The sequence below is a fragment of the Astyanax mexicanus genome, chromosome 19 (genome assembly GCF_023375975.1).
Source record: "Astyanax mexicanus isolate ESR-SI-001 chromosome 19, AstMex3_surface, whole genome shotgun sequence".
NCBI lineage: Eukaryota > Metazoa > Chordata > Actinopteri > Characiformes > Acestrorhamphidae > Astyanax > Astyanax mexicanus.
The window spans coordinates 21,064,783-21,089,701 of NC_064426.1; the positions used below are offsets into that span (position 1 = coordinate 21,064,783).

A 24,919-nucleotide genomic window follows, 5' to 3' on the forward strand; every position below is an offset into this window, starting at 1 on the left:
TATTTATTGTAGAAACCTGGAACAACTATATAGATAATGTCTCCTTAAAAAAAAAAAAAACTGTACACCATTAGGTGAAGAAAACCAGGTTTTTCCACTACTCTTAAGGGCATTAAGGGTGTATAAAAAATAATAATAATAATAAAAAAATAAATAAATAAATATATATATATATATATATATATATATATATATATATATATATATATATATATATATATATACACACACACACACACACACACATGTCACACATTACATGTCCTCTAAGAAGTAAAGATCCTGTGTTTAAACTATTCAGTACAATATTTAAGTTTAAATTATTTAATATCTGATAAACTGAGCCTGGGTCAGTGTCTGATCAACTGTAAACATCCGTTTTACTGCCAAGTTGGTATATAACCAGATACTGCAGAAAGAGGGGATTTATTTCTGACATGATCCTCACAATAGAGATTTCTATTTTAAGGCTTTCACACAGAGTCTGGTTTTAACATATGAAAAACAGGCACGTCAGAATTTGAAAATTAACGCATGTAAATGAATGGCGTCTTTCACATCCAGTCCGGCGAGCACCTTTACACGGACACGTGCATCCATCGTAGCACGCACTTCACGCCTGTACCTGCGTGCCCAAATTTCGGATAACTCAGCGCTTTTGCGGGCGCTTACCGCATGGGTTGTGCACGACTACAAAGAGATTTTATTTATGTTCAGATTAAAATTATAAACTAAACACATACTTTGCGCTGCACGGCGGGGTGGTGTTCATGGAGATGGGAGAACAGGTTTGACGTATTTCCACCTTTAGCTGTGACTTTACGGCCACATTGATTACAAATCGGATAACCATCCTCGGGTGCGTTCGGCGGGTCTCTGAAATAGTTCCACACTGCTGATTTTAGTTTAGCCTTTTTTTAGGTGGACGAGATTTGTTTAGTCTGATGCACTTTCTGCTGTTCTCACCGCTGTGTGCTGAGTAGCTGAAGCGGAGCAGAGTTGCGCATGCGCGGGTGAGTTTCTCCGCTGGCTTGCGTTTTACCGGTAATAAGCAAACACACACGGTATGATAACCGTGCATTTTAATACCATGGTATACCGTGAAACCGGTTACCGCTGCAACCCTATTCTACTGATGTTTTGTCCTGTCGTCTAGCGTTGATTACCATATCCATGATCTTGGCTTTATTCAGTGAAAATCGAGAACTCCTGTCCCCAATCAGCCACAGATTCTGTAGACACCCTATGGGAAGCTTTGAAATATGCTCTGTGTATTTCACTGGAAAAAGAGAAGTAGGCAGATGAGAATCCAGGCTGTTGATACAAATGACAAAGAGAAATTGAGAGAAATAATCCTTCTTGTGGCACACTAGCTGTTATTGAACAGGGCTCTAATACACAGGAACCCCACTGTACCCTCTGTCACTCAGATGGCTTCTCACAGTGAGCCAGAGGGGGCGTCTGATGGTCATATTAGCCACTGTATGAAGCATTTGGAAGCTGTGTCCTCCAAAAGGACATCTCTTAGGATTCCCTAATACACTTTGCCAACACAGCTGACTAATGATATTTGACAATTGTCGACTGGAAAGAAGGTCATTAAACCCCAACAGGGTATACAGTCAGGTCCAGCCGACTTCCCCATTGACTCTCCGGAGTCTAGCTTTGACTTGTCCAATGTTCAAGAAGGGTATTGGAACCATTCAACAGATTGTTGGAGTACAGACCACTTGGTCCCATACTGACGCAAAGTTCTTGACCAGAATATCACATTCCTGCTGCAAAGTCTCAGGATATTGGGAATTCTCCATCCCCATTAGTGCTGTAATGGATTAGTTAGTGTTATGTGTTTTGAATTGGAAGCACAGTTCCTCAACCTATTTATTGTAGGATTTCTGCATCACTGTCTTGATCTTTTTGACAGTAACAGATTGTAGGTTTCTGTAAGTTCTGCACTTTTGTCTTCCATGACTTGTCTTTTTTCATAATTGACACTTTATTAATGGAACGGTTGTCTCCAGAATAGACCCAATCATGGAGGCGAAGGCTGTGACCTTAACCTCTCGCTCAGTAGCCTCAAAAATGGGAGAAAATGCACAGGAAATTTATACGTGGAAGGAATATTGATAAAAATTACATTAAGTTGGTTGTCCTTTCTTGTTGCACCAAATCCCAACTTTTCTTGCACTTTTTGAGCACTTCGTGCTTTCATCTGCTGGCAACCTTTATGGAGATGTTGATTTCATTTTCCAGCAGGACTTGGCATGCTGCCCACACTGCCAAAAGTACCAGTTGGTCTTCTCAGATGGTATTCAAATTTTCCACAGGGAAGACGTTTAGGTTGCGTTCAAACCCATAGGGCCTCATTCTTATCTATCCCAAGTGAGACAGTGTCTTCTGTAAGAGGTCACTCCTAGCATACAGTGCGACGACTCCTCTCCTGCTGCAAACTCTTGACACTGAAACAACAGCTGGATTGTTGTTTACAGCTACGCTATGTAACTCATCATAGTTGTAGTGAATGCACATTACAAGAAATCCAGGCATTGTTTTATTTTGAGTCACCTGTAGATATAACCAATTTTTGCCTAATCAGCTGTGATTTGGCGCCGGTTAAAGTTTCACAGACATTTGGACGCTTCCCAACAATTGTCTTTATTTTTTCAGTCACAAGATGCTTAAGAATTGACTTAACATCCGAGGCAAGTTTCTTTAACTTTTTAAAAAGAGTGTATCAGTGATCTATTCAAATTGTGCCATTGTTACAAAAACAGACATGGAACTGTAGTAAAACATAAACATCAGCCCACCATTCTCACAGGATCAGGTTTTGACCCTCAAAAATCCCATCCCATTCTGATTCTTATTTTTTTTCTTATAGGGCGCCTTCTGGGGTCCTATATGTCTAATAGGGGTGGGAATCGTTTACTATCTCACGATTCGATTCGATTCCGATTTTGGGGGCCACGATTCGATTCAAAATCGATTTTTGATTCAAAACGATTTGAATTATAAAAATTTCTGCTTCTGGCTTATGAATCTTATTGAAAAAAAACCCTCCATAATATACACTGGTCCTGGAGCAAGTAATGTGTTACAAAAACAATAAAATGTGCAGGAATGTGGGTCCTCAGTGACAGAGGAATCACTGGGATATCACAATGACGTTAATGAACAATAAATAAATAATAAATAACACTGCTTTATTACCAGGCTACTAGCGGTGGTGTGTAGGTGACGCTGCTGGGCTGATGTGATGATAGCAGTGAAGCGCTAAAGTTCAGGAGCAGCTGCTGATTAACTAGTTAACTTTAAGGTCGTTGTATTTCTTCAGAAAGGGGGCAGGAGGTGGAGAAATTAATTCATATTGTCCATTCCTTAATTCCTCTGTGATGAGGAGCTGAAATTAGCTCTGATTAGCTTATTGTTATTTTTCCGTTCCGCCTTAAATGCTGCAGCCCGCTGCCACCTGTAGCGTTATTTAAGGTGGAACTGGAAAGTTAGCTAGTTAGCTAGCTAACAGTTACTGAAACTAACTACTAGCGATCTTTTTTATGCTTGTTATGAAGCATTCTGCCATAAAACATTGAAACTACACGTTAATCTAAGGTAATATAGTGCTTGTTCTGCCATCTTACCGGTGATTCTCAAACACCTACGCTCTGTGTGTGTCTGGAAGATCTCCGTTTGAAGGGACAAGCCCTATCCCCAGGGTTGCCAGGTCCAACAAAAATACCCAGCCCAAAATCAGTCTAAAACCCGCCCCTCAGAATCGATTTTGGGACATTTTAAATCGATTCTGAATCGTAGTAAATGAGAATCAAGATTCTTATGTGAATCGATTTTTTGGCACACCTCTAATGTCTAATCAGTTTCATTATATCCATAAACCTGATTAGAACATATGTATTTGTGCCCCTTCTCTCCTTTTACAGGTAGGGTGTGCACTGCAGTGAATACAGATCACACTGTGTGTGCCCCTTATAAACAGCTGTACGCATGCATTTGTTGACAAACTGACAGAAGCATGTGGACTGAGGTGGTAAAGTAATAATACAGGATTTCAAACAAATATGACTGGCTATGCAGCATTACACAGATTAAAAGATAGTTCTCACGCATCACCACCAAAGTTCTATAGAGCAGTAGCAGCGCTTTAACCTGGAGTAGCAGTGACGCAGAAGCCATTCACCCCTTTACAGTGAGTGGAGCATCAATAAAGCTGATATTTGAAGATTTTAAAAAATTGCATTCGGTCTGAACTTTCTGCATCTCTTCAGTGTGGTGTTTGCAGATTCTTCAGACCATTATATTCCAGCTTTCAGGATATAACTTGTTTTATATGAATTCCAGAATGCCAGGGTTAATTTTGCATGATGTTAAGCGTTCCAGTGCTAGCTCAAAGGCCTGAGCGTGTTTTTCTCTGGCAGGATTGGCGAGGACAAAAAAGAACATGTTGCTTATGCTTGCGGCATTTGGTTGGCACGGATAAGCGAAAGCGTGTGGCTGAGAAAATGACAGGCATCGAGGAAAGAGGCACTGGAGAGTGAGGAAGTAATGCAGTCAGTGTTCTACAATAGAGCACAGTTTACATCACCTCAGTAGCTCGATATTTCCGCTTCTGCTTTACCCACAAATGCAAAGCACGCTCTGTCAGCGGTAACATCATCTTTGGCGAGGTTAACTGTGGTGGCCCACTATATAGTGTGTGCGTAAGTATGTGTGCGTGTGTGTGATTGGGGGTGGACGTAGCTATTTCTGAATAGCCATCTGTGCTCTGTACTTCAGTAAGTTGTCCAACTGTCAGGATTACCGCAGAGCTATTATACACACAGAGCTATGTGTGTAGATGAATTCAGTTGGTCCACTTGGGTGGTACTTGGGACTAGGGCTGAACGATTTTGGAAAATAATCTAATTGCAATTTTTTATCTATAAATTGCGATTGCGATTTAAAATGCGATTTTTTTTGTCTTCAAGTATTTTTCAACAACAGAAGCAATAAATCAATCTGTTTAATAATAAACAATGTCAGATTTATTTAAAGCACAGATAACAATAAAGCAAAAAAATCTATGCTTTTCCTTTTCATCATTTGTTTTTTTATAGAAAAATAAATAGATAAATAGCTTTTCCTTTTCACCTTTTTTTTTTAATTAGGAAAAACAATAGATATACAAAATTTAACTTACTGCTCTCCAGCTAGTAACATCATGAAAAATTAAAGTGCAAAAAACATAAAGAGAATCTGCTTTAACCAACTCGTTATTTTCTGTATTTGAAGATGCAGCACTGGTCGTTGGCATTTTAGCCTTGCAAATACCACACAAGGCTTTGTGGTGTTTTTTTAAATGCTGAAAAAGGTTTGTAGTGTTACCTCGCGTCGTAGCAACAGTAGCAAGGCACGTTTAGCACAGTACCTGACGTTGAGCAGCATCTTCTTTTTTAAAGCCAAAGTAATTCTACACAACTGACGTGTTCCTTCGAGCCTGAAGCCATTGTGCAACAAGGGCGTGTTCACACCTGTAGTTCGTTTCTAATGAGTTCGTTTACTTGGAGCATTTTCTCGCTCTGTTCGGTCTGGTTTCCCACAGGCATAAATGTAAACGCACCAAAATGCGCATCAATAAACCACGCGAGCAGCCTGTGTCCTCTGATTGGTCAGAGCTGTCTGACACGGGAGGACATTAAATATAAATATACGAAAAAAGTAAATACAGCGAGAAGATTTTGTGTTCCAGCACAAATATCTGTGCTTTAACACTGAACACTGACACGCTGCACTTTCAAACACAGTGTTTATACATAATAAACAGAGTTACGCGGCTGTGAGCAGTGAATGCAGCGCAGATTTATACATAATAAACAGAGCAGTGAATGCAGCGCATGCATGGACACAGTGTTTGTTCACAGCTGTGGTAATTAGCGTTATCTGGCTAATATATTAGTTTAAACTATGCTTGCTTTTTTAGCAGTTTAGCTCAAATAAATGGCTTATATTTAATAGCTGGATCCGATCGAGACCGGATCACGTTCTCACCACAAGCGAACCGCTCCAGAGTTCGTTTGGTACCGGACCGAGACCACCTCCTCTAGCTCCACCTCGTCCTCGGCTTGGCTCGCTCCCAAGTCACGTGACCAGTCAAATCGCAGCCAGTGCGGTTAGAGAATCGCGTTTTAGAATATCGCGAGATTATCGCAAATGCAATTAATCGTTCAGCCCTACTTGGGACTGTGGTCTAGTTTCCTCAAAGCTTCAGTAAGTTATCCCCTAGACATCTGAAATGGTTAATGAATTGCTAGACTAGAAATGTGTAGAGTATGTAATGTAATGAAAGATGTAAGTAGTATATAAATATTAATATTATTTGTGTACATTTGATATACAGATTTAAATGTTTTAACTGGCAAAAAGTATAATTGATTTGTGACGAGCACAAATGAATAGGTAGGTTAGGGGAACAGATTGCTAAATGAATTCAGATAATGAAGTGTGGAGCTACTTTCATCTTGGTAATGGTGTAAAAATAGTGATTTTTTTGAATGGGCAACAGTATGCCCCTATCACTCGCATTGTAAGCATTGTTTGGAGCATCGACTAAAAGCGCTATATTTCATAGTGCTGGTGAATGGATGTGGGCTATTTGAGAAAATATCATCGTTGTCATCATATTTCACTACAGTGAAAATCGATTTTACATTTCTCTTTTAAAAAAAGATCCAGATTTTTTAAATGAACTGAGACCAGTGCTACTCTTGTTTAAAATGGGCCAAGAGAGACTAGGCTGTAACTAGCCTGTTGCAATTGGTGTAAATGAGTAATACACAATGTCCAATGAACCCTAAGGCCCTTTCACATTGTGTCACATGAATGTCAAGTTTAAAAAAAAAAGCATACATATCAATAAGTTCTGCAACACTCTAAAAAACAAAAATGACAAACTGAACATGATTTTTAAAAAAGAAGCATATGAAGTGGCAGTCTGTATTATTTAGTTTCTAAACTGAAAGCAGAAGCACGTCTGAGTGGAGAAGTGATAAAATAGGATTCGGCTCAGTTTTACTGAACGTGAGTGGCTGGTGGAGCAATGGAGATTTCAGAAGGGGAAACTCAGAGCTCAGTAGCTCAATTACCCAAAGTAAAACCAAAGAAACGTGAAGCAAGCTCCGAAGTCAAAAAGGGACGTGATAGAGTTTGTGCTAAAATCGGGATTAATAGTGGATTGGCATTTGAACGGTGGAATCGGATTCATCCCATCAGAAAGGAGACCACATCACACCCACCCATTTTAAAAAGATTTTTCTGCACACTTAGTGCAATTACCCATTCTCACCAGAGAGGGCCCTCAATCCAACAAATCCCAAAATGACATCAGCTTTCATTTTCTGCATTATTAGATGTTGTAAAATCAGGCTGACCAATCTCTGCTAAGCTTCATTGAGCAACAGAGCTCCAGTATCATGGCAGCAGAACAGCTAAAATTAAACAGAATACAAAAGCTTATATGATTACAAGCTCGAAGTAGCTCTACACTTTATTTGTAGAATTCTGAGGGCCCTGACATTTAAAAAAAGACTCTGAGAACTTTGAAAGTGCACATCTTGAAATTAAGCCACAATAAATCAGTTGACGAACACCTGGTAGCACTATGCCTCAAATTGCTAGCATTCTAAGTCTGTTGGGAGCATTGGCTAAAATCTCGGTATTTTGGGATGCTAAGGGCGAAGGAGGTTCACTATTCGACATAAGCTTGTTCTTGTTATCATGTTTCACTACACCCCAAATTAGGGGTGGGCGATATGGCTCTAAAATAATATCACGATATTTCAGGGTATTTTTGCGATAACGATATACTTGGCGATATAGGAAAACAGAAAAATAATTAATTAATTTCAGGAATATAGTATAAGAGTACGACATCATAATCATAATGTGACAAAATAAATAATATAGCATAAAATAATATAATGCAGCAAATAATATTGCAGAATATTTAGTGCATGCATATAAACTGCGAACTAAAATAATTATACAATAAATATACTTAAAGCTTCACAGTGAATAATAGACTACTTTTAAGACAGAATACCTCTATCACGATATGGATTTTTAATATCACGATATTTCTGTATCACGATATATTGTATACGATATAATATTGCCCACTCCTACCCCAAATATATTTCACACCGCAGAATATCGGTTCCTTCACTAATAAGCACTCATGTGGAGGAGAGAAGGTAAAGAGAGCAGAAAAAAAGAGCCGGAAGCAGACAATAAGCAGAGAAACTAATCAAGGCCATGCAGTGTCTAGCCTTGCTAAGATTGCAAGAGGCAAAGAAAAGTTTGGTATAAAGGTTTTACTATGTTACAAAACACATTACCTCACTTTTTCTTTCTTAATTGATTTAATTTGATTCCTCTTGCATTTCCTCAAGCTTACATTGCTGGTCCCTTATGCTTTAGCCATGTTTCTCTGTTGTGTCTGTTGCTCTGTAGTGATATCTGTGGTCTGATGAAGTCCAGTGCAGAAACCAAGGCAGGACAAGCCATTATCAATGACAGTCTCTTACTAGCTCCAAGCCAGCTCTTAAAGGTCAGTGTGTATGCAGGACACACACCGTAATCAACCCAAAGGTCACAGAAATAATCCTGCTGGATCATTAGACGAGGACTCTTTTAATAACACACCTGCACTCTATTGTTCAGAGTGTGCAGAATAACTAGGCTTCTTTATATTGGCACTTTTTTATGCACATGGGCTTTTATGCTGTCCAGAATCTTATTTTTATGGAATCTAAAAAAAATATCCCTCACCATATTTACAGGGGAGTTTATACCATGGTCCTGGGAAGGCTTTTACAGCTGCACCGGGCTGAGGAACCGAGACTTGAGAGATTTTCTAAATGCCAAATATTTTTCTCTTGCTGGATGCATTGTGCCAGGTTTCTCCATGCCAGCAAAGCTCGAGTTTCAGCTTTGTTTCCAGCTCTGACGTTCCGGTCTCTCACGCACACTCTCTCATGCACACACACACATGCATGCATGCACACCATACACTCTTACAGTGCTGTAGTGTGGTTACGCTTGGACTCAGACCCTGAAAATATGCTATTTGTTCTGTGGAGTTTTTTCTTCTTTTTTGCTGCATGCCTTTTGCAGATTAACAGGCTTTACAGCTCCACTAAGTAGGATTGAGATTTTGTGCTCGTGTGCTCCCCCTACAGTTGCAGAGTGTAATAAATGTTCCAGGTCGATTTTAGTTTCTCTTTCTCGTTTTCTGGCTTTCACAGACATATTCGGTCTCTTTCCAGCTTCTGCCAGAGTGTCTGTATGTTAGTTTGTAAAGAATGAACCAGTAGTCCTTGTAGAACTGTTAGAACTAAAGGTCGGAAAGCAGGTTGCAGTTCTCACGAGCGTTGGTCGCGGCCGCCTCGGAAAACTTAGAGTCTGGTTTGAGCTCAGAGGAGCTCCGGCACAGACACAAAAGCACCGCTATTCCTCCTATTACACCACAATGCAGCGCTGTAATTTTACTTCTTTAAAAAGATACAAATCAAGGAAATCCTAACTAGTGGGGCTTTAAGGTTAGTTTTGCAATATGCAATACACTCTTATCACCTGGGTTGTTACCGAAACAAATTCCTACACCTTTATTAGTGTTGCACTATATAGGGAGGGACTTCATTTACAAATTATGATACAAACACAAATGCATTCTGACTCTCCCTATTTATCAACCTGCGTCAGCACTGCAGGCATAAACAAACACCTGAGTCTAAATTGTGTTTAGATATCGCTGAGATAACGCTCAGATTACAGGAATTCCGTTTCCCAGTTTTGACACGATTTTGTTGGAGCCAGGTCTAAATATATTGTGAAAGAGAAACAGGTTGTAACATAATTGAAGAATAGTGATTCTGACTCATCTGACTCCTCCTAATGAAGAAAAGAATAGCATGTCAAGTGTGGTGGCTCAGGAGTTAGAGCACTGCGCCATCGGTGACAAGGTCGTGGGTTTGATACCCGGGTTTTGATGGGCCAAAACTGTTGGGCTCGTGTGCAGGCGTTGCTGCCCACCTCTCTGGGCATGTGTGCTTATGGTATCACTCTGCCTTTGGTATGTTGATTTTTGTTTTTTTCCTAATCCTAATGAGGGCAGGTTGATATATTGTACAATAAGTCGCCAATAATGTACTTATCGTGACAGCCCTAATAGGTACCCATTTCGGTCACTGGCCAGATGTTAACAGTTCATTAGAGTCTATGGGTCCTATTTTAGAGACCTATAGGCGAATTGTCAACCTTGCACCATGCAGCTTGATTTAAGGGCACGGTAGTGTGTCTTTGCTATCGCAAATACTTAAAAGGCATGTACTAATTCTCTTAATTAATCATAAGTGTGTCCAGTGTTTCTCAGCAGAGGAACCTGACCTGCGCGTTCACACGTGTTCACACTTGTTCACACTTGTTCATCATTCATAAAAACCAGCGGGGGCACACCTATTGACAATTTACTGCCAAGATAGCAATGAACGTCTGACTGATGACGTCTGTCTAGGTTTATTTCACTCAGTCGCACAACTGTTTTTTCCATTGCTTGGAAATTAGCCAGAAATTTACTTGAGAACACAGAATTTTCTGCGTCCATCTGCGTACTGTGGATATATTCACAAGCACCGTTGCCAATTAATCAAAAATAGACTGTTGGCTGGGTGTAAGATAGCAATGAACATCGCGATGTGCCTTGCATAGGGTGTAAGAGAGGGCCCTTTTTCTTGCATTGATTTAGTGTTATGACTCCTGTTTCTTACAGTTGAAGAGAATTAGGATTTACACCAGATGTTTGACTGATTATATTTCATTATGTAAGCAATTCATTAAGAATAGCAAGCGTCTTACCCTCCCTTCACCTTGTAATTGGGGTTAGGTCAAATAAACAGAGAAGAAAAGCAAATTGATGAAGCCTTATGAGACCACTGTTGGTCTTTGGTTATCCATTAGGATGGTGCTAATGAAAGTGGAGCGCTATGATAACAGAGATTGTTTAAAGAAGAGCTAAAGATGATGATGATGATTATTATGACAGTGGCTTGTTTGATTAGGAATTAAATTGAAGGACTAATATACCGTATGTATAATGACCAATGTTCTTTGGTTACTGTAGTTTATATGAGCTGTTTTTACAGGTTATTAAATGCTGGTAAATAGTGGGTTAGTTTGTTTGAATGAGGAGCTGTGAGGATGAGACTGATATCATGACTCTAATATCTGTGTGGTTTTCTTCGCAGGCTGTTGATGGGTGGTGCTAGAAAACCAAGTGTGTGAAGACTCCAAATCTTAATTCAGAAGAGGACACGCACACCCACTGCAAAAATGAGTAAGTTCCTGTGGTTTGGATCATTTTCCAGGAAAGGTGGTAAATAAACAGCGTTAAATTACTGCATGCACTCTGGGTACAGGTATGTGACCTTGCCTCTCCCAGCAATTTTCTACAGAAGTAGTTCTGAGAAACATCCAGCTTTAGATTTGAAAACTCAGTAGAAAATGTTACTGTTAAAACAACTCAACAACTGAATATAAATATATTTTGTTGTCAATCAATAAAAAAAGATTAATCACAGTTTAATATTCTAGTGTGCGACGCACTACAATTTGTCTGGAGTAAAGTAAAAAAAATGTTATTAGAATATCTCAGTGATGATTTTAATAAAAAATCTGTTCATTTGATTGTAAAGGTTTCAGGGAGAGCATTAGCATTGAAGAGCTTGAAAAGGTCTGCTTACTATTTGTAAAAAAAAACAAAAAAAAACAACTTAAGTTCAGAAATAAAGTTCAAAGGAAACAATAGATTGGGCATCATTTAAAATCGTGCTGTCTGTTTACTAGGGATGTGATGAGATCTCGTGGCACGAGGAAAAAAAAAGCTCCGCGGTACAGGTAAAAAGCTCCGCGGTACAGGTAAAAAGCTCCGAGGTACAGGTAAAAAGCTCCGCGGTACACGTAAAAAGCTCCGCGGTACACGTAAAAAGCTCCGCGGTACAGGTAAAAAGCTCCGCGGTACAGGTAAAAAGCTCCGCGGTACAGGTAAAAAGCTCCGCGGTACAGGTAAAAAGCTCTGAGGTACAGGTAAAAAGCTCTGCGGTACACGTAAAAAGCTCCGCGGTACAGGTAAAAAGCTCCGCGGTACAGGTAAAAAGCTCCGCGGTACAGGTAAAAAGCTCCGAGGTACAGGTAAAAAGCTCCGCGGTACACGTAAAAAGCTCCGCGGTACAGGTAAAAAAGCTCTGCGGTACAGGTAAAAAGCTCCGCGGTACACGTAAAAAGCTCCGCGGTACAGGTAAAAAGCTCCGCGGTACAGTGTGTGTTTTCAAGCCATTTTTCATTTTTGAAAAATCATCTCAGCAGAGGGAACTGACCTCCATGTTCAGGCTGTAAAGGTGCCTTGCACAGGAGCCCTTGGAATAAAATTTTGTTAAAGTTTTGCTATATAGGATACTCATGGTGTATGTGAGACAGTGATGATATAACAGCATGCATAGTAGTACACTACTGTACTACAAAAAAGTGAAATAGTAAAATAAAGAGGCTGTATAGCAGTAAAAACTGCTTGAGGAAAAGAGAGAGACTGTTTGCTCGGACTTGTGTACTGGACCCAGCCGCAGGTTTGCTGGTTAGATGAGGCTTCTCCGGTTCTCTCTCTCAGGAGATGTGTGAAGTGAGTCCAAGCTACACAGTGGGAATATTTTCCGTCCGTGAGCGAGCAAAGCCAAGACACAGCTCACGCTCACACTTCGAACATGAGAACAGAGATCGCAATAACACGGCAATCTCTCTCTCACAGGCTCCGTTACACTGGCACAAGCACACCATGTCTGAGTGTGTGTGTGTGTGTGTGTGCAACAGGCGCTTATTTTGACAGGAGTTACAAAACTATTCCTTGGCATTTTTACTGTTCATAGCTGAGAGCTAGTTTGATTCATCTGTGAAAGATGCTGAGCTGAAACATATGAAACACTATGATGAGCTGTTTTAATTCATTTTAACCCTTAGGGCTCCACACAGCTGGATTTAGGACATGTCATACTATCACAACGAAGGGGAAAGTACCCCTTGGCTCATGTGGCTCAAAACAAACAATAAGCAAGCATGTCATCTGCCATTCCCCCTAAGAGCCAGGTGTGCTCTGACTTTGGCGGATTGGTATTTTAATGGCGCATCACTTCTGTGCTTTGTGCTGTGAGGGTCATTCAAGAAGGTCATTTACAGGAACAGTCATGTTATTTTATTTAGTATTGCATTTTTTGCTGATGTAAAAGTTGGGTTTGTGCACTGCTGAGTGTTACCTTAATTTGTCTTAATCAATAATGTAATAATTGCATTTACTTTAAAAAAAACGTCTACAGCCTGTATTGGCAGCTTCAGTGCTGATTTCCCCATGTTTGATTTTTTTGCAGTGGCAAAATTATTTGAAACAATATTTTGTTCTATGTAAGACTGCATCATCTCTGACTCAAACTCATATATGTGTAGAATGTGTAAGACTAAGTCGCTTTGTGGAGGATAGAGAATATAGATGTTTAACATCACTAACTAGATATACCTGGAGTGTATCTTTCAGCTCATACAGTGAGTAGCTATTAGCAGAGCCGCAGAGCTAATAAACGCCACTATCTATACAAAACAGCAGACCAAAACCGTGTGGAACACTTTTAACCATGACCCAAAAGAACCGTAGCTGCAATCAGAAAACTAAAAGAAACACTTACACTGTAAATAATGGAGATTTAGTGCTACTTAAGCAGCCATTTCTAGTGGTGTTTAGTTACCCCCTGAGTTCCACTGTGCAGTGCTGTTAGGGAATTCACAACTCTCTCAGTTAGAGATAAGCTTTTAATGTGGTTGATTCCAAAAATGTAGTTGATTCTATATTTAAATAATAATTAAATATAATGTTCTAGCTGAATAACAAACTATTACATTGTCAGTTTATTTCAATATTGTATAATTCTAGTTTTGTAATTAAACAGTGTTGATTGTCAGTTTAGAATATTGTCGCTGCTCTTTGAAAAACACTTAATTTTTGTTGATTTTTAGTTTACTACATAATTTGACCAGACAAACTGTCCCTTACACTGTGCCAAAATTACTTGATGAACGGACCAATAGAAACAATTAAAAATTACCTGAAATAAACTCTTTTTACATTGACTTTCAATAAAAGTTTACAATATTTTTTCTCTCTCCTGTGAAGTTGTTTTTCATTGGACAGTGATGATAAGCTCTTTTCAAAAATATATGTTTATTTATTAAGCTACGTTGCCAAAGGTTTTATATAAAACTAAAAAACAAAGATGTATGGAATACTATAATATAAAACTGGAGAGCAGCTGTGGACAGCAGTTTTTGTAATGTCTTGCCACAGAAGCTCAATGGGATTTAGGTCAGGTCTTTGACTGGGCCAATTTAAAATTTTTGATTGAATCATTCCACTGTAGCTCTGGCTGTATGTTTAGGGTTATTGTCTTGCTGGAATGTGAATCTTCTTCCCAGTCTCAAGTCTTTTGCAGCTTGTTCTCATTCACTCTTTCTTTTTTCTCTCCTTTTTTTTTGTTTTTCTTTTCTTTCTGTTTCTTTCTGTAGATGAGAGACAGGCTCTGCATTCTATAATGAAGGACCTGGTGGCCCTGCAGATGACCAGGCGGCAGCCCATGTCGGCTTACGACACGGCAAAGGCCAAGCCTGTCAGCACTGCCAGCACGACCAACAGACAGGTAACATACAGGTGCTAAATGGTGATTCCTGCGTTTACTGTATGAGCTGCTTCTGACCTGCTTTTATTTCTGTTTCTCCTCCCACAGGAGGACGTCAGGATTAAATTTGAGTTTGGTGGTGAGAGGAGGTTAGTGTGGGTAATGGGTTTACTCTATAACTGTGGAAACAATACTGGGAACTAAAGTTAATGTATATTTTTTTGTAAACATACAGATAAAGGCTTATTTTAGTTAAGTATATACATATTACTGTAAATTAAAAAGAGAGGGAGAATAAAACATACACACACAAAAGAGTATTGATAAACTCTGCCAGCACACACACACACACACACACGCATACACATCCCTAGCTCAGCTCTTAAACTGGTATTTGAGTGGAAAGGGAAAAGACTGTGGTTTGCCTTTGGCTGCCAGGAGAAACCACAACTATGCTAGGTGTACTTTCAGGAATCTGTGTGCACTGCAACTCTTAGCTCCGGTGTGTGTATGTGTGTGAGCATGTGCTTAAGAAGTCTGCTAACACATCTGAAGGAGTGGTAGCCTTGTAGTTAATGTCCCCTCTGTATGTGTGTGTGTGTGTGTTTGTGTATATGCAGGATACTGATGTTTTGTCGGCCTGTGCAGTTTGATGAAGTCCAGCAAAAGGTCAAGACTGTCTTTGGCCAGCAGCTCGACTTACATTATATTAATAATGAGGTAATATCAAAATTATTCTTTATCTTTTTTTTTTTTAAACCATTTTCTCCCCTATTTACAAGGCCAATTTTACCCAACCCACTCATTAGAACCCCACCTATCACTAGTGATGCCCCAACACCAGGAGGGTGAAGATTAACACATGCCTCCTCCGATACATGTGAATTCAGACTCCACCTCTTTTTGACTTGCTGCTGAGGTAACATTGACGAGTAGCATCACAGCTCGTTTGGAGGAAAGCGCGACGACTCGGTTCTGATACATCAGCTCACAGATGCCTTGTGCTGATCAACAAGAGCACCATCTGCCCACCCAGAGAGAGCCAGTCCAATTGTGCTCTCTAAGGGCTCCAGCAGATGATGGCGAGCTACATGAACAGGATTCGTACCGGCGAGCTCCCGATCATATCGGTATCGTAGCACCTTAGTCTGCTGGACCGCTCAAAGCCCTGTAATAAACATTCCTAATCACAAAAAAATAATGAGCTACTAAGGCACAAACATAAATGTCTGTATAGATGCTCAGAAAATTGTCTGATTGAATCTGATTGATCTGTTCTTTAATATTGTTTAATATTGTTCTACACATTTATATACAATTGTTATATTGTAATTCCATGATGCACTTCAACCTGAAGTACCAAAAATGTTGTTATAAAGAATCTCCAAACAAAAAATGGATTTTTTGGAATACACCTAATGACACTAAAAACCTTTTTTTTTAGTTTATGGGGACAGTGGGATCCATCATTGTAACTGCAGAGCTGGGTTTTAAAAAATAAGATATTATTAAGAGGTTAAATTGGTTTGTAAAGAATGCTCAATTCCTGCTATTATTCATTTTTATTTTTGTCTTACTTTACATGACTACTTTAATCTTGTAATCATGTAAGAAATTTTGATAATTTTTGACAAAGCTATCAGGCACTGCAGAAAGGCTGCAGGCACTCATTCAAACAGTCAAACTCCATCATTTCTGACTCAAACTCATATATGTGTAGAATGTGTAAGAATAAGAATAAGATTTTTAACATCACTAACTGGATACACCTGTCTAGAGTGTCTTTTAGCTTATACAGTGAGTAACTATTAGCAGAGCAGCACAGCAAAGCTAATAAATGCCACTATTTACGCAAAACAGCTAAACAAAACAGTGCCGACCACATTTGACCCAAACCATGACCCAAAAAAAAAACAGAAGCTACAATCAGAAGCACTGTGAATCTGGCCCCTGATTTTGTGATGTTTAAGGAATTCTGGTAACTTTTGACAAGGCTATTCTTTAATTAAAAAAATGCATAGTCATTACTGGGTATTTACAAGGTAATTAGTGCATTTTAAATTAAGACAGTTAATTAATGTGTGCTTATTTGTGTGTGTGCAGATGTCCATTCCTCTACATGGTCAGGATGACTTGGACAAGGCTATTGATCTGCTGGACCGCAGCTCTAACATGAAGAGCATAAAGATCCTGTTACTCACACAGGAGCACAGTAATGTGAGTAACACACACACACCACACACACACACACACTGTCACTGAAATGTCAGAGCATGTAAATGAGAGATGTCGTGATCTGCCCTGCAGGTGTCTTCCTCGTCTCATCACTCTGGGTGTAAGCAGGTTCGAATCAAAGCATCTCAGTCTACAGGGGACGTGAACACAGCTTATCAGTCTACAGAGCCCAGGGGACGCCACTCGTCAACCAGTGAGTGCGCACACACACACACACACAGCAAATTTCTGTGGAGAACTGGTGTAAAATCGACGTGGAATATAGTGAAACATGATAACGAGTACAGACTTATGTGGAATATCCCTCCTCCCTTTACCTCCAGCGTTTCAAAATACAGAACTTTTAGATGATGCTCTCAACAGACTTACAATGCAAGTGATAGCATAGCGTTTGCCAATGCAAACAAAATCACTAAATTTACACCATTAACAAGCTCAAAATAGCTCCACACTTCATTGGTAGAATTCTGAGGCCCCTGACATTTAAAATATGGCACAAAGAATTTTAAAAGGGCACAGATAGTTTATTAAGAACACTGTTTACACACACACAGTACCTTGCGGTAGTTCTCCAGCCCCTGCCATCTTGAAATTAAATTGTGATAATTCGACTCATGTTAAGGGGAACAGATTTTAAGGTTTTTGTGAGAATGTGTAATTGCACCAAGCAGTCTTAAAAGTACTTTTAAAACATGCATTGTAGTCCAGTCTCTTTTCAAAGAGAATGAATCTGTTGATTTTAGTGAGGACTCTGTTGCATTCTCTTTTACCTCACCAGCTCTCATCAGTTCTTATTCTGCATTTCTTGGGTTCAGTGACGCGTGAATGAGCAGATAAACGCTGAGTTTGCTGTTTTGATATCGCCAATATGTATTAGCATCATTAGCAGCACGGTGGTAACTGAGGTGACCAGAAAAAACTGTTAGAAAAAGGTACTGGTACCTACCAGGCATTGCAGATATGGTAGCAGGAGCACATTGAGTTATTGCTATAATATTATAGAACTATTATAGTACTATAATTACTATAGTATTTTGTCATCTCCCCACTCTAACACCACTGCTTTCAATTTAAAAGGAACAGTCTGGATTTTGACTGTGACCGAAATGGCTCCCTATTTATTAGTTAGGGCACTATTGAGTATGTCAGCCATTTTTCTTTGAGTGTCCGAATCTTAAGGGGGGATTCGAACGTGATTTTGAAGTCCCATAATGCATCATGATTTATAGTAAACTTCACTGCTTACTAAGCGAGCTGAATGTGTCCCAATATGCATTGCGGGTCTCGCTACTAAGCAACAGACAGCCGAAGAAATGGAGTGGACAGCGAGCCACCAGGGTTGCCAGATTGTTACAGAGGGATTCAGATTAATCCAATTCACAGGGTAAAACGTGTTTCAGATCCACAAATTTACTGAGAAAACACCCAAACAGCTGATATTCGTCATATTAACAATATTACAGGGTTTATTCCAACATGATCTTAACTAAAATACCATAAATATCTTAAATATCACTGATTACAAAAAATTATATTTAAATGAGTTTATCTGCATATTTGTATTATGTGTTTTGTGCCTTGTATCATTGGACACACGAAACAAAAACATAAAAACAGTACATAAAAACAACCTTGCAAGCAATGAAAGAAAGAAATAACTTACTCACATATAATAACGAACATAAACACAACTTCAAATTTCCATCAGCAGGACTAAAATCTCTGTCTCTGCAGGGTTAGATATCTAACTATAACACCGCCGAGTTAAATTTCCAAACTCTTTACACTTGGCAGTTTTGTTCACCTGTCAAATCACAGCGTTTCCTCCAGACAATTTCTGATACAACTCGACTTGGCATGATACCACCCAATCCGGCAACAGCCCGAGCCGGTGTACGCTGTACGAGTTTCTTCATGTAGTTCAGTAATGTGAGGATCATCTTTTAAACAGCGTAAATATAACAAGCAGATAAATAACTTAATGATCAGCTCAGAGCTTCACTATCTTTAGTTCAGAGCTCAGCTCGTGTGTTTATGGAGTTTTAAACACGGCTCAACCCCTCTCTCACCTGTGTGTGTTTATGTGACCGGTGCTGGCGCATGATAATGATGAGTTAGTGTCCGAATTCACTCCTGTTTTACCACTAATTAGTGAACTTATTAGTATCTCCCTACATAGCGCAACACTAATGAGGGAGTAGGGAGCCATTTCGGTCACAGCCTTTAAGTGCATCTTATAGTGCAAAAAAGACACAGCTGTGTAAATTTCAGGTGTCATGTGACTCATTAGTGTTGCAAGGTCTCAGGTGTGACTGCGGAACAGGTGTGTCTAATTTTTGTTATCGTGCTTATACAGGTCACTGTAAGTTTAATGTGACACCTCATTTCAAAAAACTCTCTGAGGATCTGAAAAAATAATTGTTGCTCTGTTTGATGAGTTGCAGCATAACTAATTGACACTGTTATACAAGCTGTACATAGACTACTTTACATTGTATCAAAGTGCCATATCTTCAATGTTGTCCCACAAAAAAATGTATAATAAATATTTACACACATTAGAGGCATGTATACACTTTTTTGAGATTCTTTAGAAAGAAAAGGTGCAACAGATTTCCTAGGTCACGGTTTTTGGGCTGTGTTGCAGATGAAGCCTGTGCTTTTCCCTGTTGTTCTGTACTGTTTTCTCTGCAGGCTCATGTTGACATTAGAGCGCCATGTACGCAAGCGGCTAAAAGAGGAAAGAGTAACGAGGAATTAGAGGAACAGGAAGATGCTCAGAGTGCAGCACATTACTCTCTCATATTGTGTCATGCCTCTTTCTCTTTCTAATGCCTGAGTCCCACCTCTCTCTCTCTCTCTTTTTCTCTCTCTCTCACTGTTTCTTTCTTTCTCTCTCTTCCTCTCTTTTCCTTTCTGTATTTTTATTTTTTTAAATTCTCTTAGTTCTTGTTAATCTCTCTTTTTTTCCCCTCTTTCCTCCTGCTTTTGCTTCTTTCTTTCTATGTCTCTCTCTCACTCTCTTTCTCTATTTCTTTTCCTCTCTCTGTCTGTTGTTCCTCAAACTTCCTCCATGAGCACTGGGTCCTCTTCCTTTTCCTGTCCACCATCACTAGCCGCTGCACAATGGCCTGCTGGCTTCTAGCCAATCAGATTGCGAGACACTATTAGCATGCTGAGCCAGTGGCCTGGTTCAGAGTGAGTGTGTGTGTTTGGGGGGGGGGAGGGGAGGTGGTTTCAGCCTGTGGGGCCTGGAGAGAGAAGCAGGATTGTTAGAGGGTTGGTGTCTGGAGGAAAGGGCCGTTTGTTTATAGTTGTGTTCAGTCTAATGATTCAGCGTCTCTGCTCCCTCTCTCTCTCTGATAGCCGAGTTCTGCTCCTGTCCCTGTGGATCTGTTCCACAGACTGTTTTTGTGCTCACGCCGGCGCTGCGAGCTCTGTTTCAGCTCTTTCACTGAATACTGATTTATTACATCATACCTCAGCTGGTCAGAAGAAAGCCTCTCCAGACGTGGCCTTCACGGCTAAGTACAGTCAGGCAGCAGGTCTCACGCAGTCAGAGTCTATACAACTAGCAGAAAAATGATAGCGTTCTGAGAACAGTGGGTCGGTGGATTTTGTGTGGTCTGCTAGATGTTTCCAGATGGCTTAAGCAAAAACATTATTGTGCTGATATTAGGCTCTCGTCCAGACGACTGTTGGATGGATCAGATTTTGTTTTTTATTTGTATTCCTTTTTGAAATTATGAAATTAGTTTAGTCTGTTTAAGTCTGCACCATGGTTCATATATTTGTTATTTGTAAAACTATATGTGGTCTGGTTAGTTTTGGTTTCACACTGTAGTTTAGTGAGTGTACTAAAGAACTTTACTCAGAACTATCGTCATCAGATACATGGACTGTGTAGGGATGAAAGGACAGTGTTCTGGATATTTAAAGGGCAGTTAAATCCCACGGTTAGCTGTTTCTATTGTTTTTAAGCGACAGAGATATCTAGAATAATAAAACTAATGATAAAAATAATTGTCAGATTAGTTGACTAACAAAATAATTATTAGTTAAAGTGTTCTGGATATTTAAAGGGCAGTTAAATCCAGCGTTCAGCTGTTTCTATTGATTTGAAACGACACTTAAAGCTAGAATAATAAAACTAATGATAAAAATCATTAGTTGCAGCCCTAGGGCTGCATCTCTCTATGCTTTATGTTCATTGATTTGTAGAATGTTATTTATGAGTTGGTGAATTCTAGCCCTGCTGCAGAACGAGTGTAAAAGATTATCCTCAAATTCCTTTTATTTCTGTTTATAAATAAGGGTTAATCTACTGTTACAGTTAATAAATTAATTTTCAGTCTAAGTGTTTGTATACTTACTGTTGCGTGATGTGCCTGCACACCAAAGGGAGTGTCAGAGAGTGTCAGACTATGTTTACAATTCTGTTTACACTAGTTACTTAGCCAGCTAGCTATCTTGTATAAGCAGAGGTGGGTAATCCAGGTTCAAAAAGTAATAATCCAGACAGCAGGAATATCTTGAACTCAGTGACTCCATAAAATCGTTTTTTTTTTTTTTTTTTTTTGTATTTACATGTATGTAAACCTCAATCCAATTAATGAAAATGCACCCGATTAACATTGTACTCTTCAGGTGATAATATGATAATTGTGACAGGCTTAAATCCTCTGTGATTTGTCAATCTGTAACATATGTTCACTTCTACTCTTTCAGGCTCCCAGAACACTGGGCGGAGCTCTCCACCTCCTGGCTATGTTCCAGAGCGCCAGCAACGAATTGCACGACAGGGATCCTACACCAGCATTAACAGCGAGGGGGAGTTCATACCCGAGACCAGCGACCAATTAGTGAGTGACCAAAGATACACAAATACACTCCTTGCAGATATTTTTAGGCTACGTTCACAATACCAGGCTGAATTGACTCAAATCTAATTTTGCTCAGTGTGACTCAGATCTGATTTTTTTCATGGCTGTGTGAACATGCGAAATCATATGTGGTCATAAATCAGATACGTATCTAATCTATGGACATGCCACATGAATGTGAGCGGTCAAATTAAGTAGAATTCATGCGTCTTATGTACTGTTACGCATGCACTGCGTGCTTCTCTCTCGTACTCACACATCTCTTGGTGCAGCTGTGCAGCTATAGCTGCAAAAACAGCAAAAGCAAACCACCTAGCCTTTTTTCACCTCCTCAACCTGAACATGAACCAGCTGTTTCCTGTTTCTCCACTCCATTTCTGCTGCCAACTCATCCATTTCCCTTTATAAAGTTACGAGTCGTCTCTCAAATATAATGTTTTTTTCTCAAATCAGATTTGAGAAATGTGGCTTGTAATGTGAACGTAAACGTAGTCTCTTTCTAATAGTACAAACAAACAAGAGCTCCCTGTAGGCACCATGAGACACTTGTGGTCTGATCTTGGGCTAAACTTGCTAGGATTGATTGATCTGGTCATATTGGCAGATAATTAATTTGTAGATTATTATATATCCAGACGGAACTAGCTAATATAAATTCATTCATGTACATCTGCATTTACAGACTTCTTTCTCAAGGCCTCAGAAAGCTCTCTGCATCTGGGCATGGTGACCCAATAGCTTAAACAATGAAGAGCAAGCTATACTTTTGTCTGAGGTTTACATAAGGGTGCTTTTACCCCAATTTCTGAATATTGTTCAAACGAAGATCACATGTCTATACAGCTTTGAAATGCAATAAGAGACTACTTAAAAATTATCATTTTCTTTGATTTTACCAAACTGAAAACCTTTGTAATATAATGAAGGAGGAAGATGGATGATCACAGCCATCAAACCAAGCTGAACGGCTTGAATTTGTGCACCAGAAGTGGCATAAAGTTATCCAAAAGCAGTGTGTAAGACTGGTGGAGGAGGACATGCCAAGATGCCTGAAAACTGTGATTAAAAACCAGGGTTATTCCAACAAATATTGATTTCTGAACTCTTAACTCTTTGTTTTTTTTAGCCATTTCTAATACATGCTCTAAATAACAATATTGTTATTTGGAATTTGGGAGAATTGTTGTCATTAGTTTATAGAATAATGTTCATTTTACTGAAACATATACCTATAAATAGCAAAATCAGATAAATTTATTCAGAAACTAAAGTGGGCTCTTAAATTTTCCAGAACTATATGTTTAAAATGTAAAAAAAGATTTTTTACATGACTCCATCATATGGCTCATTTTAGAAGACACTGTACTTTACTGTAAATTACGCTTTGCAACTACATACACAGCTGAAATCTGAAATCTACTCTGATTTTAGGTCCTGGATCCGTGGAGCAGTGCTGAAAACTCTGTGTCTGGGAGCTGCCAATCACTTGATAGCAACTCAGACAGGTTAGACTGTACACTGCAGTCCCACAAACATTCCTCAGCATTAAACAATGAATGATAGATGATAGAATTTATCTGTTGTTTTCTTTCTTATCCCTAGTCCTTCCCTCAGGAAATCCCGCATGCACAGAGCCAGGAGTTATCCTGACAACAGGCAGGACTGTGCAGGTGGGTGCAGAGATGTTGCCATGGCAACTGATGCAGAGGCGACTAATTGACTGCTAGCTGCCTAGTCCGAATGAATGTATAGCATGTAATACAATAAATAAATGTTTAACCAGTAAATGTTTTATATATTATAAGGAATAATGCAGTTGCAATAAGTAGCAGTACACTTTCCTGCTGAATGTAATGGGATTGCTGTATGTAAGTTGATCATAAAGTGTTACCTTAGGACAGTTACTTACAGATCATCAATTACACAAATATATCCTGAGTAAATAAGAAAAGCTGGTTCAGTTTTACTAGCGTCAACCAGGTCTGATTACTGCCAGACTTGTAGAATGAATAGAATTTGACTTACAAGCAGGATAAAATATCTCAAAAAGCAACATATTATGTCTCATTCTGAGGAAATTCAGGAACAGATGAGAAAAGTCATTGACCTTAATCAGTCTGGAAAAACTCTCAAAGTCATTTCTAAGGCTTTGAGACTCCAGCGGACCACAGTGAAACACTGATGAACCTTCCCAGGAGTGATTACTTCAAACGGGTATGAATAACTCATCCAGGAGGTCCCAAAGTAACTCAGAATGACATTTAAAGAACTACAGACCTTACATGCCTTCTGTGTCCTGTTACATCTAGACATCATACTGAAAGTCAACATTGTGGTGGCAGGGTGATGGTCTGGGGCTGCTTTAGGACCTGTAGGAGAATATCCAATCTCCAGTTTGTGACCTTAGGCTCAGTTGTACTTGGGTTCTGCAGCAGCAGGTCCATCTCTGAATGGCTCAAAAAAAAAACAAAATGAAGGTTTTGGAGTGGCCTAGTCAAAATCTGATTGGGAAGCTGCGGCATAACTTTAAACAGGCCGCTTATGCTCGAAAAGCTGTGTGGCTGCGTAAAAAATATATATTTGAAATATTAATAAATGAGACTAATATTTAAAAACTGTTTTTGAAATACTTTTCAAAAGGTGTTATCTTGTGAGTGAATTATCTCAATTTGAATGAGGCCTTATAGTGGATGCCAAATGAATAACACAGTCTTGCGGACATTTAAAATTCCTCAATCCATGCTTTCACTTGTGGTCCAAAATACATAATAGAAGTCTTTACCACCCACAGTGGAGGGCACAGTGAGTGGTATTGATCATGATCCTAGATGCTTAGTATAATATCTTAAGTATAACATCCTAAAGTCTGTTTCTCTGTATTTGTTTTCTTTCTGATCCCCTCAGATCGGGAAAACCATGTATATGACAAGATTGTTGGGAAAGGAGGAACATATCCACGGAGATACCATGTCTCCCTGCATCATAAAGACCACAGTGAGGGTAAGATACACTCACACTCATTGTTTAAAGAAAAAAAATCCTGAAACA

The 24,919-nt window shown here is 39.3% G+C and overlaps 1 protein-coding gene across 2 annotated transcripts in view; it reads left to right on the plus strand.

The window, feature by feature from the left end:
- map3k3 (mitogen-activated protein kinase kinase kinase 3) overlaps nucleotides 1-24,919 on the plus strand; it is a 50,366-nt gene that overhangs the window by 8,244 nt on the left and 17,203 nt on the right. The window contains exons 3-13 of one of the 2 annotated variants that reach the window (XM_022677230.2): nucleotides 8,500-8,596; nucleotides 11,292-11,380; nucleotides 14,644-14,774; nucleotides 14,862-14,902; nucleotides 15,374-15,473; nucleotides 16,857-16,970; nucleotides 17,061-17,181; nucleotides 21,717-21,850; nucleotides 23,303-23,376; nucleotides 23,474-23,541; nucleotides 24,776-24,871. In XM_022677230.2, coding sequence (XP_022532951.1) covers nucleotides 11,377-11,380; nucleotides 14,644-14,774; nucleotides 14,862-14,902; nucleotides 15,374-15,473; nucleotides 16,857-16,970; nucleotides 17,061-17,181; nucleotides 21,717-21,850; nucleotides 23,303-23,376; nucleotides 23,474-23,541; nucleotides 24,776-24,871 — 883 coding nt within the window. In that variant the 5' untranslated portion in view covers nucleotides 8,500-8,596; nucleotides 11,292-11,376. The remainder of the gene's footprint in view (nucleotides 1-8,499; nucleotides 8,597-11,291; nucleotides 11,381-14,643; nucleotides 14,775-14,861; nucleotides 14,903-15,373; nucleotides 15,474-16,856; nucleotides 16,971-17,060; nucleotides 17,182-21,716; nucleotides 21,851-23,302; nucleotides 23,377-23,473; nucleotides 23,542-24,775; nucleotides 24,872-24,919) is intronic. The other variant, XM_007251109.4, reaches the window with a different exon arrangement.